Source organism: Pyrus communis, chromosome 10 (assembly GCF_041283825.1).
Source record: "Pyrus communis isolate YQ-2024b chromosome 10, ASM4128382v1, whole genome shotgun sequence".
NCBI classification, from domain to species: Eukaryota; Viridiplantae; Streptophyta; class Magnoliopsida; order Rosales; family Rosaceae; genus Pyrus; species Pyrus communis.
The window spans coordinates 28,630,065-28,642,181 of NC_142574.1; the positions used below are offsets into that span (position 1 = coordinate 28,630,065).

The 12,117-nt window shown below is 35.6% G+C and overlaps 1 protein-coding gene across 1 annotated transcript; it reads right to left on the reverse strand.

Moving 5' to 3' along the window:
* Positions 1-8,696: 8,696 nt before the first annotated feature.
* On the reverse strand, positions 8,697-11,019 carry LOC137729898 (WRKY transcription factor 71). The gene is made up of 3 exons (XM_068468949.2): positions 10,473-11,019; positions 10,120-10,266; positions 8,697-9,609 (listed from the first exon to the last, which is right to left on the reverse strand). Exons 1-3 carry the CDS (start codon positions 10,895-10,897, stop codon positions 9,201-9,203), a joined length of 981 nt encoding a protein of 326 aa, XP_068325050.2. The 5' UTR covers positions 10,898-11,019; the 3' UTR covers positions 8,697-9,200.
* Between the last annotated feature and the right edge of the window lie 1,098 nt (positions 11,020-12,117).

The following is a 12,117-nucleotide window of genomic DNA, read 5'->3' on the forward strand; positions in this document are numbered from 1 at the left end:
CATGTTTTGTTTTAATTAGAGGGTTAAACTAGTAATTTCATAAGGTTTTGGTTGACGATGAGTGTTTTATTAATTAGTAGAGATTTTGAACTAAATTGTACGGGCAGTAGGATTATTTCTCTTCCTATTTCTCTTCCTTCTCCTCCTCTCATACTTTTTATTTTATCTTTCTCTCTCTATAAAAAAAAAATTAAAACAAAATGTTAATGTGGTTTAATCGTGCCCGTTCAAATAAGATGAGAATGAATGATAGGAAAAAACAAAGGAAAGAGAATCATACTCTATTGTATAGAGTGGTCTCTATTTTAACAAGATATAAGTCAAATGTTGTCATTAAATTATCACACCTTGAAAGGACATTTCAAAAATTAGAGGTGTCAAGTAATTTTTGTGCTGAACTAAGAAAAGTATATGGTTTAGTGAGAAAGGTGGCATTGGAGGTGTACAGCACGACTAGAATACATTATGAATGGCACGACTATAATACATTATGAATTCATTACAGGTGTATAGTACGACTAGAATACATTATGAATGGCGCCAATCATGGTACACGAAAAACATTGTTGATTAACTAATAATTAAGGAATTAATTAAAGGACCAATTGACCATTAAGATCGTGACTTAAGTTAGGAGGGCAGTCTACCAGCTCATTAAGCTTTGGTAATGCTTATTGATATTGAATGAGTTTAAATTTTGAGATTTGTGTTTATTCACTACACAGATCTCGAAATTTAAACTTATTTAACGATGATAAATAGAGTGATGAACATCACCATTACTTGAAGTTGGTGAGTAAAAAATATATAATTATGTGCATATTAAGGAACCCACCTAATCAACACCCTTCAGTAATGGTCTCCATATATCACCGTTAGATTAGTTTAAATTTCGAGATTTATGTAATGAATAAATACAAATCTCAAAATTTAAACTTATCCAAATGTGATAAATAGGATAGTAATTATTACCACCATTTGAGGCTAGTGAGCAAAAATACACCCCTTTCTTTATCCATTTTGGGTGTAGGATTTGGGTATAATTAGCTTCCTAATGCTTTTATTACATTTTATGCTTGGACAGTTTCTGGTAATTTAATACCATAATTTGGTTGATACCTTGACAAACTTGACAAATGGGACAAATATCTAGTAACTCATACTTAAATTTTTTATTGCATGATACAAAAACATTGTCACGTGATGTTTCTTAAAAAAACATAAGTTTATCAATGTTTACTTACTAAGAATATGTAAAGAAAAACAAATAGCGAACTCAAAAACAGAAGAATAAAGAACGAGCATTGAATCAAATGCTCTCTTGTTTGTTTAATTTACAGTTTTAAGTGTATTTAATTATGAATTTTAGAAAGTGATCCATTGATATTTTGATTTTTAGGTATTACTGAAGGTCGAAAAATTAGAAATCGAAATAGTTTCTCTCTCATACCTATTTCTGTTAAGCAAACGTATCGTTACTTTCTTTTGTAGTAGACGTCTACAGTAAACTAACTTTGTTTTACGAGCACCACAATGCCAATATGTACATTAGTAGTGTTCAAGAAGAAAGTACTTTGTCAGATGCATAAAACTTGCCTTGTAAATCAAGCAACTAGATTTGTGCTAATCAAACATTAATTAATTAAGTTTAAGGTCGCATATACTGATCGGACTTCGGTGTAGGTTTTAGTGTTAATTACAAGGTGATGCTTGCTCCCGGCAGAGGTCCCTCTACGGATCACCTTTTTATACCAAACATTTTCTTGACGTGTTAATTAGGCGATGCATATTGTAGATCCAAGTTAAAGGCTTCAAAACGTAGACTATACACTTGGGATCCAAAATATATTAAATAAACTAATATTATCATAATGTTTTATTAACTTATTAAATCAAGAAATTAAGACATTAGCTTAATTTTGCATGGATGTGCATGTTATTTTTTTTGTCAAAAGTTTATGTTATTATTATAAAATTTTATTCATTTATTAAATAGACTCTACATCATGTTTTATATTGGGTAATGTTAATGAGATCAAAATTTTAAACCAAATTTGCAAACCAAATGATATGTCACTAATAAAAATAAGCACATTAACTAACACTTAAGTAATAATCCAGTCATCAACAACCATATCATTTGGTTTGCAAATTTTGTTTGAAAATTTTAGTCTCCTTAACATTATCCGAAAGTGAAAACTATCCAAGTCAATGTACAGTGAAACAGAGAAGAAGAAGATGGAGGTTTTAAATGAAAATTAAAGCTTGTACTGATAGAACCTGTGAGAAAATATATAATAAAAAACAAGTTGAAGAAGTTTGTTCATCGTGATTCAGTTTGGAAAATAGTGTTAACAATCAAAGGCCCATTCCTTATGACATTTCTTTCTTTGTTTGTAGCTAATCAACTCAGTGCATGCATGAACATAGAAAATTGAAGTATACCCTTCGGTTCTTCCTTATTTATATGGAAAGCGAGATGTCATCTAATCAGACAATGACCATTCGAATACTGACCACAAAATTTCGAAAATAAATATTTCTCACAGTTCTTGGACCATCCTGACATCTTGTATATATATAATCATGTTTTTTCTCATATTAATGTAACTACTTTTGTCTCGTTCGTTTGATTTTTAATACGTGTGTGATATATATTTGCCTATGTTAAATTAAGTTCATTGGAAACAACATAATGGAATGGTTTGGCTTACAGATTTTACTTTAATCTTCATTTTCATAACATATAATCTAAATGCCAAATAAATAAATAAAAATTCTAACTTATTCTGTGAAGAAAGTTGATGTTCTACTATAAAACCAACTAGTAATATGGCAGTAGTCCAATTACTTATAAGCACATGCAATATTTCTTCTTTTCTCAATGTGGGATTCATACTCTCACCACACTCGCTCACGTGTAACAAATTTTCATGCCTAACACGTGGATAACACAAATCGGTGATGTGGACCTCGTGTGGCCATTAGGCTTACACACGGGATAACCTGCTTTAATACCATAAAGAAAGTTAAGGTTCCACCATAAAATCAATTGACAATATGAAGAGTAGCCTAATTACTTATAAGCACATGCAAAATTCTTTTTTTCTCGATGTGGGATTCATACTCTCATCATCATGTGAAAACATAATGGCTCCCTTCATTAGAGTATTGAAAGGTTGTGGTTGTTAGGTGTATAGCTAGTATTGATAAAGGGCCAATTATGTGAATGTTGTAAGGAGATATAAGGCGGAAATAGAGCTTTGTGTGTATGACGGCAATACAATAGGGCATTACAATTGCACTCTCTATTCCCAACACCCTCCCCCCCCCCCCCCCCCCCCAAAAAAATTCCTCCTCTCTTCTTCCTCCTCTTCCTTGCTCTGTCTCTCTCTCAAACACTCATCTTCGGCATTCATTTTAACATAGTTTCACAAGCCAATAATGGTTAAAGCTGGTCCGATTCAATTAATAACATTCGACAATGCATGTGATATAATGCCACGTGTCAACATCATATCAATAGGAATTGTAACTAAATTCTATTTTAGGTAGCCGTTTAGTTAGGTGAATCGGTTACTTTCTGTATAAGATAGGAATTCTAAGCGATGAAGGATATGTTTTGTAAAAGTTGTTTCAGTCAATAAAAAGTTACTTCTTACATCTGAGTGAAAATCGAAGATGGGTCTTAACATTGGTATCGAGCTAGTATTGTGATTCTCTCGAATCCTTTCTCAGTGTATGATTTATGGAGTCTCGTGTTTCCGATTTGGAATCAAAATTGACGAATTTCCATAATGAATTCAAGGTCGCGCAAACCGATTTCAAAGCAACCCAAGATGTGTTTCTTCAACAGCTTCAGGTCTTACTTGCTCGAAATGGAAATGGTTCAAGAATTTCAAGTGAATTGTCGAAAGAAACGCAATCAAATCCCAATCTTCCAACGAATCAAAACCCAAATTTCGACCCCAATTTCCATCGTAACGATTCGACCCCAAATTCACGCCAACCATTCATCAAGATGGATTTTCCTCGATTCGGCGACGATGATGATCCCTTAGGTTAAATATATAAAGCTGAGCACTATTTCGACTTCTTCAACATCGAAGAATCCAAGAAAGTAAAAATGGCATATTTTCACATGGAGGGTGAAGCTCTGCAATGGTTTCAATGGGCGAATTACATTGCCAATTTCCCTAAATGGGAGGATTTCACGAGGGTTTTCTATTAGGAATTTGGACCTTCAGAGTTTAAGGATTAGGTAGAGAGCTTGGTGAAGTTGCGACAGACTAGGCTTTTGAGGGATTATATTCTTGAATTTCGTCGATTGGTAAATTGTACTTGAGATATTAGCCCTGCTCTACTTAAGTCTTGTTTGATTGGAGGATTGAAGCCAGAACTACGACATGATGTCAAGATTCTAAAACCAACAACCGTATTTGACGCTGCTACTTATGCTCAACAGGTAGATGCCAAGTTATCAGAGTTAAAGGTGCAATCTTTATCTAAACTCCCTGCACCTTCAATACTTAATCGTTAAAATCCATTTCAGAATATCACCAACACTACCCTTCTTGAATCAAAACCGAAGGTGAATAATGTGAGGAAATTAACCCCTAAAGAGGTAGAATTCTGTAGAAAAAATGGGTTATGTTTTCATTGTAAAGAAAAGTATGTCCGGGGTCATTATTGTGAGAAAAAACAGTTATTATTGATTGATGTTCCTCCTGATATAACCCATGTTGATTGTGATGCATTTGAGGATGAAAATATCAAACCAGAGATCACTGCTTGTGCGTTATTTGGTACCCTACCTCTAAGCTCAATTAAAACCATGAAAGTCTTTGGGGTAATCAAGAATTGTCCTATTGTTATTCTCTTTGATTCTGGAAGTTCCCATAATTTCATTGATTCGTCTTTAGTTAAACGTTTAAGGGGAAATTGGATACGTCTCACACCTTCAATGTCAAAATAGCTGATGTGGTTAAGGTGACTACACAAGGTACTCTTGGTACTGTTTCCTTAAAAATTCAAGACTATCAATGCATAACATATATGTATGTTATTCATTTGGGAGGGTGCAATGTTGTTTTAGGAGTGCAATGGTTAAGAACTCTTGGTCCAGTGTTATGGGATTTCGATAAGCTTTATATGAAGTTCATGAAAGACAATAAGACCTTTTGTATTACAAGCCCAGAAGCTCATACACACCACTTACAAGATGTTTTTGCCTTACAAATGGAGAAGTTGTTACAACAAGAGTCAACGGTGGAAGCATTTCTTTACCACATTCAACTTGAAATGGTGGAAAAGCAACAATCTTTAGATTTAACTGAGGAACAAAAGAGGGACATTCAGAAAATATTAGAAGAATATAATGTAGTATTCTTGACTCCTGGTGGTCTTCATTCTCACATAATCCATGACCACAAAATTCCATTGGCGGAGGGCAATAAACCACGAAGCAGCATGCTTTATAGATATGGTCCATTGCAGAAGACTGAGATTGAGAAGTGTTTGTAGGAATTACTTGAAGCTGGGTTTATCCGAATGAGTAATAGTCTTTATTCTTCACCAGTGATTCTTGTTCATAAAAAAGAAGGAACTTGGAGGATGTGTATGGATTATAAAGGCTTTAATTGGATCATAATCAAGGATACGTTTCTCATTGCTCTCATAGATGAACTACTTGATGAACTTTTTGGTGCACATTATTTCTCTAAGTTGGATTTGAGGTCGGGTTATCACCAAATTCAGATGCATCCTGATGATATTGAAACGATTACGTTCAGAACACATGATGGCCATTATGAATTTTTGGTAATATGCCCTTTGGCCTTACTAATGCACCAGCAACGTTTCAAAGCTTAATGAATGAAATTTTTCGGCCATATCTCAGGAAGTTTATCCTCGTTTTCTTTGACGATATTTTGGTATACAGCAAGACTTGGGACTCACACTTGGAGCATCTTAGATTGGTATTTGGGATTTTACAAGCTAATATTTTGTATGTAAAAAAGTCTAAATGTGCTTTTGGCCAGAGAACCATATAGTATTTGGGACATGTAGTCTCTAAGAAAGGTGTTCCTGTCGATCTTTGAAAACTAGAAGCCATTGCTTAATGGCCAATTCCAATTTCAGTTAAAGCTTTGAGGGGTTCTTATAGGGTATTATAGAAAGTGTATTCCTAATTTTGGTAAGATAGCAGGTCCCTTAACTGCCTTGACTAAGAAAGCCAACTTCAAATGAACTGAAGAAGCAATTACAACTTTCCAGCAACTCCAGGAAGCCATGTTATCGCCTCTGGTTTTAGCATTACCTGACTTTAGTCAAACCTTTATCATTGAAAACGATGCTTTAGGCCATGGAATCATAGCTGTTTTGCAAAAAAATGGATGACCTACTGCTTTTACTAGTAAGGCATTGAGTCTGAGGAACCAATCTCTATCAGCTTATGAAAGAGAGATGATGACGATAGTTCATGCCATCAAGAAATGGCAACCTTGCTTGGTTGGGAGGCATTTTATAATCAAAATAGATCATCACAGCCTCAAATACTTCCTACACAGTAGAGCTCATACTCATTTTCAACAGAAATGGGTATCAAAATTGTTAGGTTTTGATTATGAAATTCAATACAAGCAAGGTTGTGACAACCAAGTTGCAGATGCACTTTTCATATTACCTTCATCTTCTGCAGAATGTTCTGAATTATTTTTGCATAATCAAGATTTCTTAGAGCACGCTGAGTTCATGGCCATCTCTTATCCATACATGAGTTAGATGGATGATATTAGACGACATGTAGAATCTGATGAGTGGATTATTGCTAAAACTAAACAAGTTTTAAGCAATATGACTTATTCTGCTCCTATTGGCAACTTAAGGTTTCATGTAGACAATGGGTTCCTAAAGTATAAGAATATGATTGTTCTTAGTCCTCACAACCAATGGAGACAAAGGATATTTGACGAACATCACGGTAGTCCAGTGGTAGGCCATACAGGTTTCCTTAAAACCTACAAGAGGCTTTCTAAATCATTCTACTAGGAAGGTATGAAGAAATATATTAAAGATATGGTGGCTAGTTGTGCAGTGTGTCAACAACACAAATATGAAACCCTTTCACCAGCTGGGTTGCTTCAACCTCTGCCAATTCCATCTCGAATTTGGTATGACATCTCTATGGATTTTATCATTGGTCTACCACCTTGCAAAGGTAAAAGGTGACTTGGGTTGTAGTGGATAGGTTATCAGAATATGCACATTTTGTAGCATTGGCTTATCCTTACACTACGTCTTCTGTGACTAATCTTTTCGTTGAGAACATCTTCAAATTACATGGCATGCCTACATCTATAATTTGTGATAAAAACCCTGTTTTCCTGAGTGGACTTTGGAAAGAATTTTTCAAATTGCAAGGGTCATCCTTGTGTTATAGCTCTGGTTATCATCCTCAAATTGATGGACAAATAGAGGTGCTGAATAGATGTTTGGAGACCTACATGCGCTGTTTTTGCAGTCTTCAACCTAAAAGATGGGCATTTTGGCTACCATGGGCCGTATGGAGTTACAATAACAACCATCAAACTACCACTAATATGACACCTTATGAAGTGGTATATGGCCTAGCTCATCTTGAAGTTCCACTTCATGAAGATGGTACTACTAAGTTGGAGATGGTGGACAGAAGTTTGCAGGAGAGGAATCGAGTTTTATCATTACTCAAGGACAATTTGGAGGCAGCTCAGAATAGAAAGAAGATTCAAGCTGATAAACACCGTATTGAGAGAGATTTTGATGTTGGTGACTTGGTTTATCTGTGATTAATACCCTATCAACACTTGTCTCTAGCTTATCACCCTTTCAACAAGTTGCAACCTAAGTTTTATGGTCCGTTTGAGGTATTAGCAAGGGTTGGTGCAATGGCTTATAAGTTGAAGCTATCTACTAACTCCAAATTCCACCCTGTCTTTCATGTTTCTTGCTTAAAGAAGCATTTGGGTCCTGCAATACAACCTACAATTTTTTTTTTGTCGACAATACAACCTAAAATTCAACTTCCAGTAATTACAGAAGCTGGAATTCTACAGGATGTGCCTATTGCAATTTTGGAAAGGAGAATGGTTAAAAAAGGGAATGTAGTTGTGAATGAAGTGCTAGTTCAATGGAAAAATCACTCAAAGTATGATGCGACTTGGGAGGTGTATTCTGTGTTGAAGACCAAATTTCCAATTGTCACAAATCTTTGAAGCCTTGCAATTGAAGGCTCTTTGTTTTTTTTTAGGGGGGTGGGGGGGGGGGGGGGGGGGAGAGGGGGGGTGTTGATATGATGGGGGTGGGGTGGGGGGTATTGATATGATGCCACATGTCAGCATCATATCAATAGGAATTGTAACTAAATTCTATTTTGAGTAGCTGCTTAGTTAGGTGAGTCGGTTACTTTCTGTATAAGATAGGAATTCTAAGTGATGAAGGATATGTTTTGTAAAAGTTGTTTCAGCCAATAAAAAGTTACTTCTTACGTCTGAGTGAAAGTCGAAGAGGGGTCTTAACAACATGATCATGTGGACATGAGACATACATATATTTTGGAGACAGTAGACCCGCAGCCTACATAATACGAGAAGGAATTTGTAGCAATTGCGTATTATTTGCAAACAAATTATTCAACGAGTTATAATATGCACAGAAACTAAAAGAAAATTACCATATATTAAACTCAGTAAAAATCCCACTGCATGAAAGCAAGGCTGTCACGGCAAGGATCTTGCATTACATTACGTAGATAAGAAAATCCTGTTGCACCACTTGTATAATACAAGCAATTAAACATGAGGCATGCAATCCTCAATTCACATGCACTACGTTCTCGCGAACCACTATACATAAATAAACTCATCATCTTACAAATCCATTTGATTTCCTATATATGGTAGCAGTTCGAGCTAGCAAATTACCTCCAAAATGGAAGACTTAAAAGCTTACACTGCGAGATTAGAGAAAGAGTCAAACTCTTCACAAATATGAGTGGAATTAAAATGATTAGAAGTGAAGGGTACGTAGATATGCAACCTAGCTAGCTCACTAATTAAAAACGTCAAGGATGATCACTCAAGATCATGAGACTAGCTACTTATATAAAATAATTAATCATATCTACAAATTAACGAGCTAGAGATCGATCGCGAAGGAGATCATCAAGGCTCTTGTTTGAGGAACATGGAAGGAACCAAGTCCTGCAAAAGTCCATACTGATCAGCAGCTCCATGAGGCAGTTGATGCTGCTGCAGATGATAATTAGGGTTTCGTGACGATCCCTGATTAGCATTGTTACTGATCATGTATTGGGGCATTTGAAACAAAAATTCCTGAGAAAAGGCAGAGCTCGGGCCACCAGCAGCCAAGGTTGAGAATGTACGCGTGGCGGGTGCTAGGTTTAGCATAGAAGGTGGGAACAATGCTGCAGCCGCATTTCCTCTAAGGGTTGCTGGAAGCGGGTGGTTGTGCTGACCTTCGTATGTCGTAATCACAGTGGATGGGTCCTCGTACGACCTCTCTACGCGTTTCTTGACCCCGCATTTTGGTGTCGTACACCGGTAGTAGCTTCTGCAATTGGCAACCGCAGTACATATACAATTAGAGAGTCGTGCTAAAATCAATCTTTTTTAGATTTTTTTCTGTCAACAAATTTTTTTATTTTTACTACCAAACAAATTAAGATTTGGCGGATTAATTAATCTTGCAATAATCAAATGGTTTTTTCTTGATTTAGTTTAGCTTCATTACCCATAACTCAGAATTTGCGAGATTAAGATTACTTAATATATATAGGACCAAATTTTGGGATCATATTATAACAAATTGGTCAACCTTTGGTTTTACTGATTAGTATGTCTTATGCAGGAATTTTTGCACAATTTGATGGAGTAAGATTTAAAAAATAAATTAAATCATTGAAAACTATAGCACGTGAATGAAACAAACTAGTCAACTTTCGAATATATTGCTTATTTTTCCTGTTTAAGGGGGTTTTTTGGTGTTTTCTTTCAAGTGCAAACAAAGAAATGAGCTAGAAATTACACATTATATATCCAAGTTAATTAGTTAATTAATTACCTTGGATATGGGCTATTTTTCACGGCTTTCTGCCCATATTTTCTCCATCTGTATCCATCTTCTAGATGATCAACCTCACTCTTGGTCATGAAGGCAAATCGTGGCTCTCTTTGCTTTTTCTCTCCCTTGTTCTTTGCTAGTTTGCTCCTGTTGGTTATCAAATATATCAAACACGATCAGATCAGGTATATGAATATGTCATTAATTACTTAGAAAATATCCTTGTTCTTTTAATTGATACAAGCTATATTAGATAAGGGAGATTTGAACTCAAGATCTCGAACGCAAGAAAGATTGCTCTTAACTAACTGAAGCAACCTAGACAATATTATATGTATTCAATTCAAACTTACACTTTCTTAGAGCTATCTCCTCCATCTTCTGATGACCCTTTCGGCTGCCTATCTTTCTTATTCTTACCACAGTCCTCATCAGCACCAACCTCAGCTGAAGAAGACGACATGGAAGAGTTCGGCGTCAAAGGAGTCACATCACCGCCTCCGCCACCACCTGAGTATCCAAGATGATTAGCAGGCTTTTGATCTCCTTCAATAGACGAAAATAGTGCTTCAGAGGTTGAAGATGACAAGCCAAAAGCCGTTGCAAGTGAATTATAGTCCATGGATCCTTTCAAACACTCTGTTAGGTTCATGTATGAAGGATTCACATCAAACCCTTGCAAATTTGGCTGGTTGTTGATGCTGACCATCCCACCATCATGATCTTCATACTGAAATAGGTCATGGTAGTAAAGGTCTTTAGGTTCCTGATCAGACATGGAAGAAGAAGAACAACAAAGACAGAAAGAAGAAAGAAGGGTTTTGGTTTGGAGGACTACTACTCTTTGATTCAAGACTTGAAATATCTCTCTCTAAATGTGGTTTGGTTTGGAAAATACATTATGATTTGATCATTATATATATAATAATGGGAGGAGAGAGAGAGAGAGAGAGAGAGAGAGAGAGAGAGAGAGAGAGAGAGAGAGAGAGAGAGAGAGAGAGAGAGAGCCTTTAAGTTTGAATGGACTTTGTTAGCTATCAATTTTATGGAGGTTGACAAAGCACCTTCCAATTGAGAGGACCAAAAAGTGCCTCCTCAAATGGAAACATTTTTAGTCCTTGCCACTCCGTTTATTCATACGAACAAAGAAACAATATTGAAGGCATATTCCTTGACAACATTAATTGATCATACACTTATTACATCAATTAGTTTGATTAATTCTTAATTCAAGGTATCGTATACATTACATTTACTTATCTCATATAATTTAAACTACTATCTTACTTTGTTAAAAAAAAAAAAAACATTGACAAAGTAATATGTAATGGATTTTAGATTTTGCCAACGTGACTTCCAAATACAAATTAATTATGTTGATGCACAAAATCGGTGAGACTTTGGAACAATGTAAAATATCAAGTTTATGACCTTCGCTCGGTTGCTTTAGTCACCTAGTGAGGATAATATATAAACAGATAGAGATAGAAAGCAAACACAAGATGTACGTGGTTCACCCTAAGTCTGGCTACGTCCATGAAGTAGAGAAGTTCTCATTAATAGTGAAGGGTTTACACAAATACATAAGTTTGAGCATAATTATCATCAATGGGTTCTAATGACTAGTTTAGGTACAATAAGGATATTTCAAATTAATTGTAGGAGAATGGTCTCCTTTTATAGTTGAGGAGAGTCTCTAGCTTTTATCCGCGGTCGATGTGGGACTCTATGAGATTTATTCTGATGTTGACATGTGTCGTGTTATGATTGGCCTTCTGGTTGGAGGGAAACTCTTATTGTTCGGTAGGGGTGTCTCAGCCTAAACCCCTAAGTGGGTCCATGCATGTATGAAGTTGATCGGTGCTTGATTGTTTCGGAATTGGTAAGTATGGTACGAACAAGTTATTTTCTTAAATTTTGACGTTTGAAGATGAAAAAATGAAGTAAAATTAAAACCAGTAACTCTTCTCTCATCAAACTATTAGAAATGTAATTAGA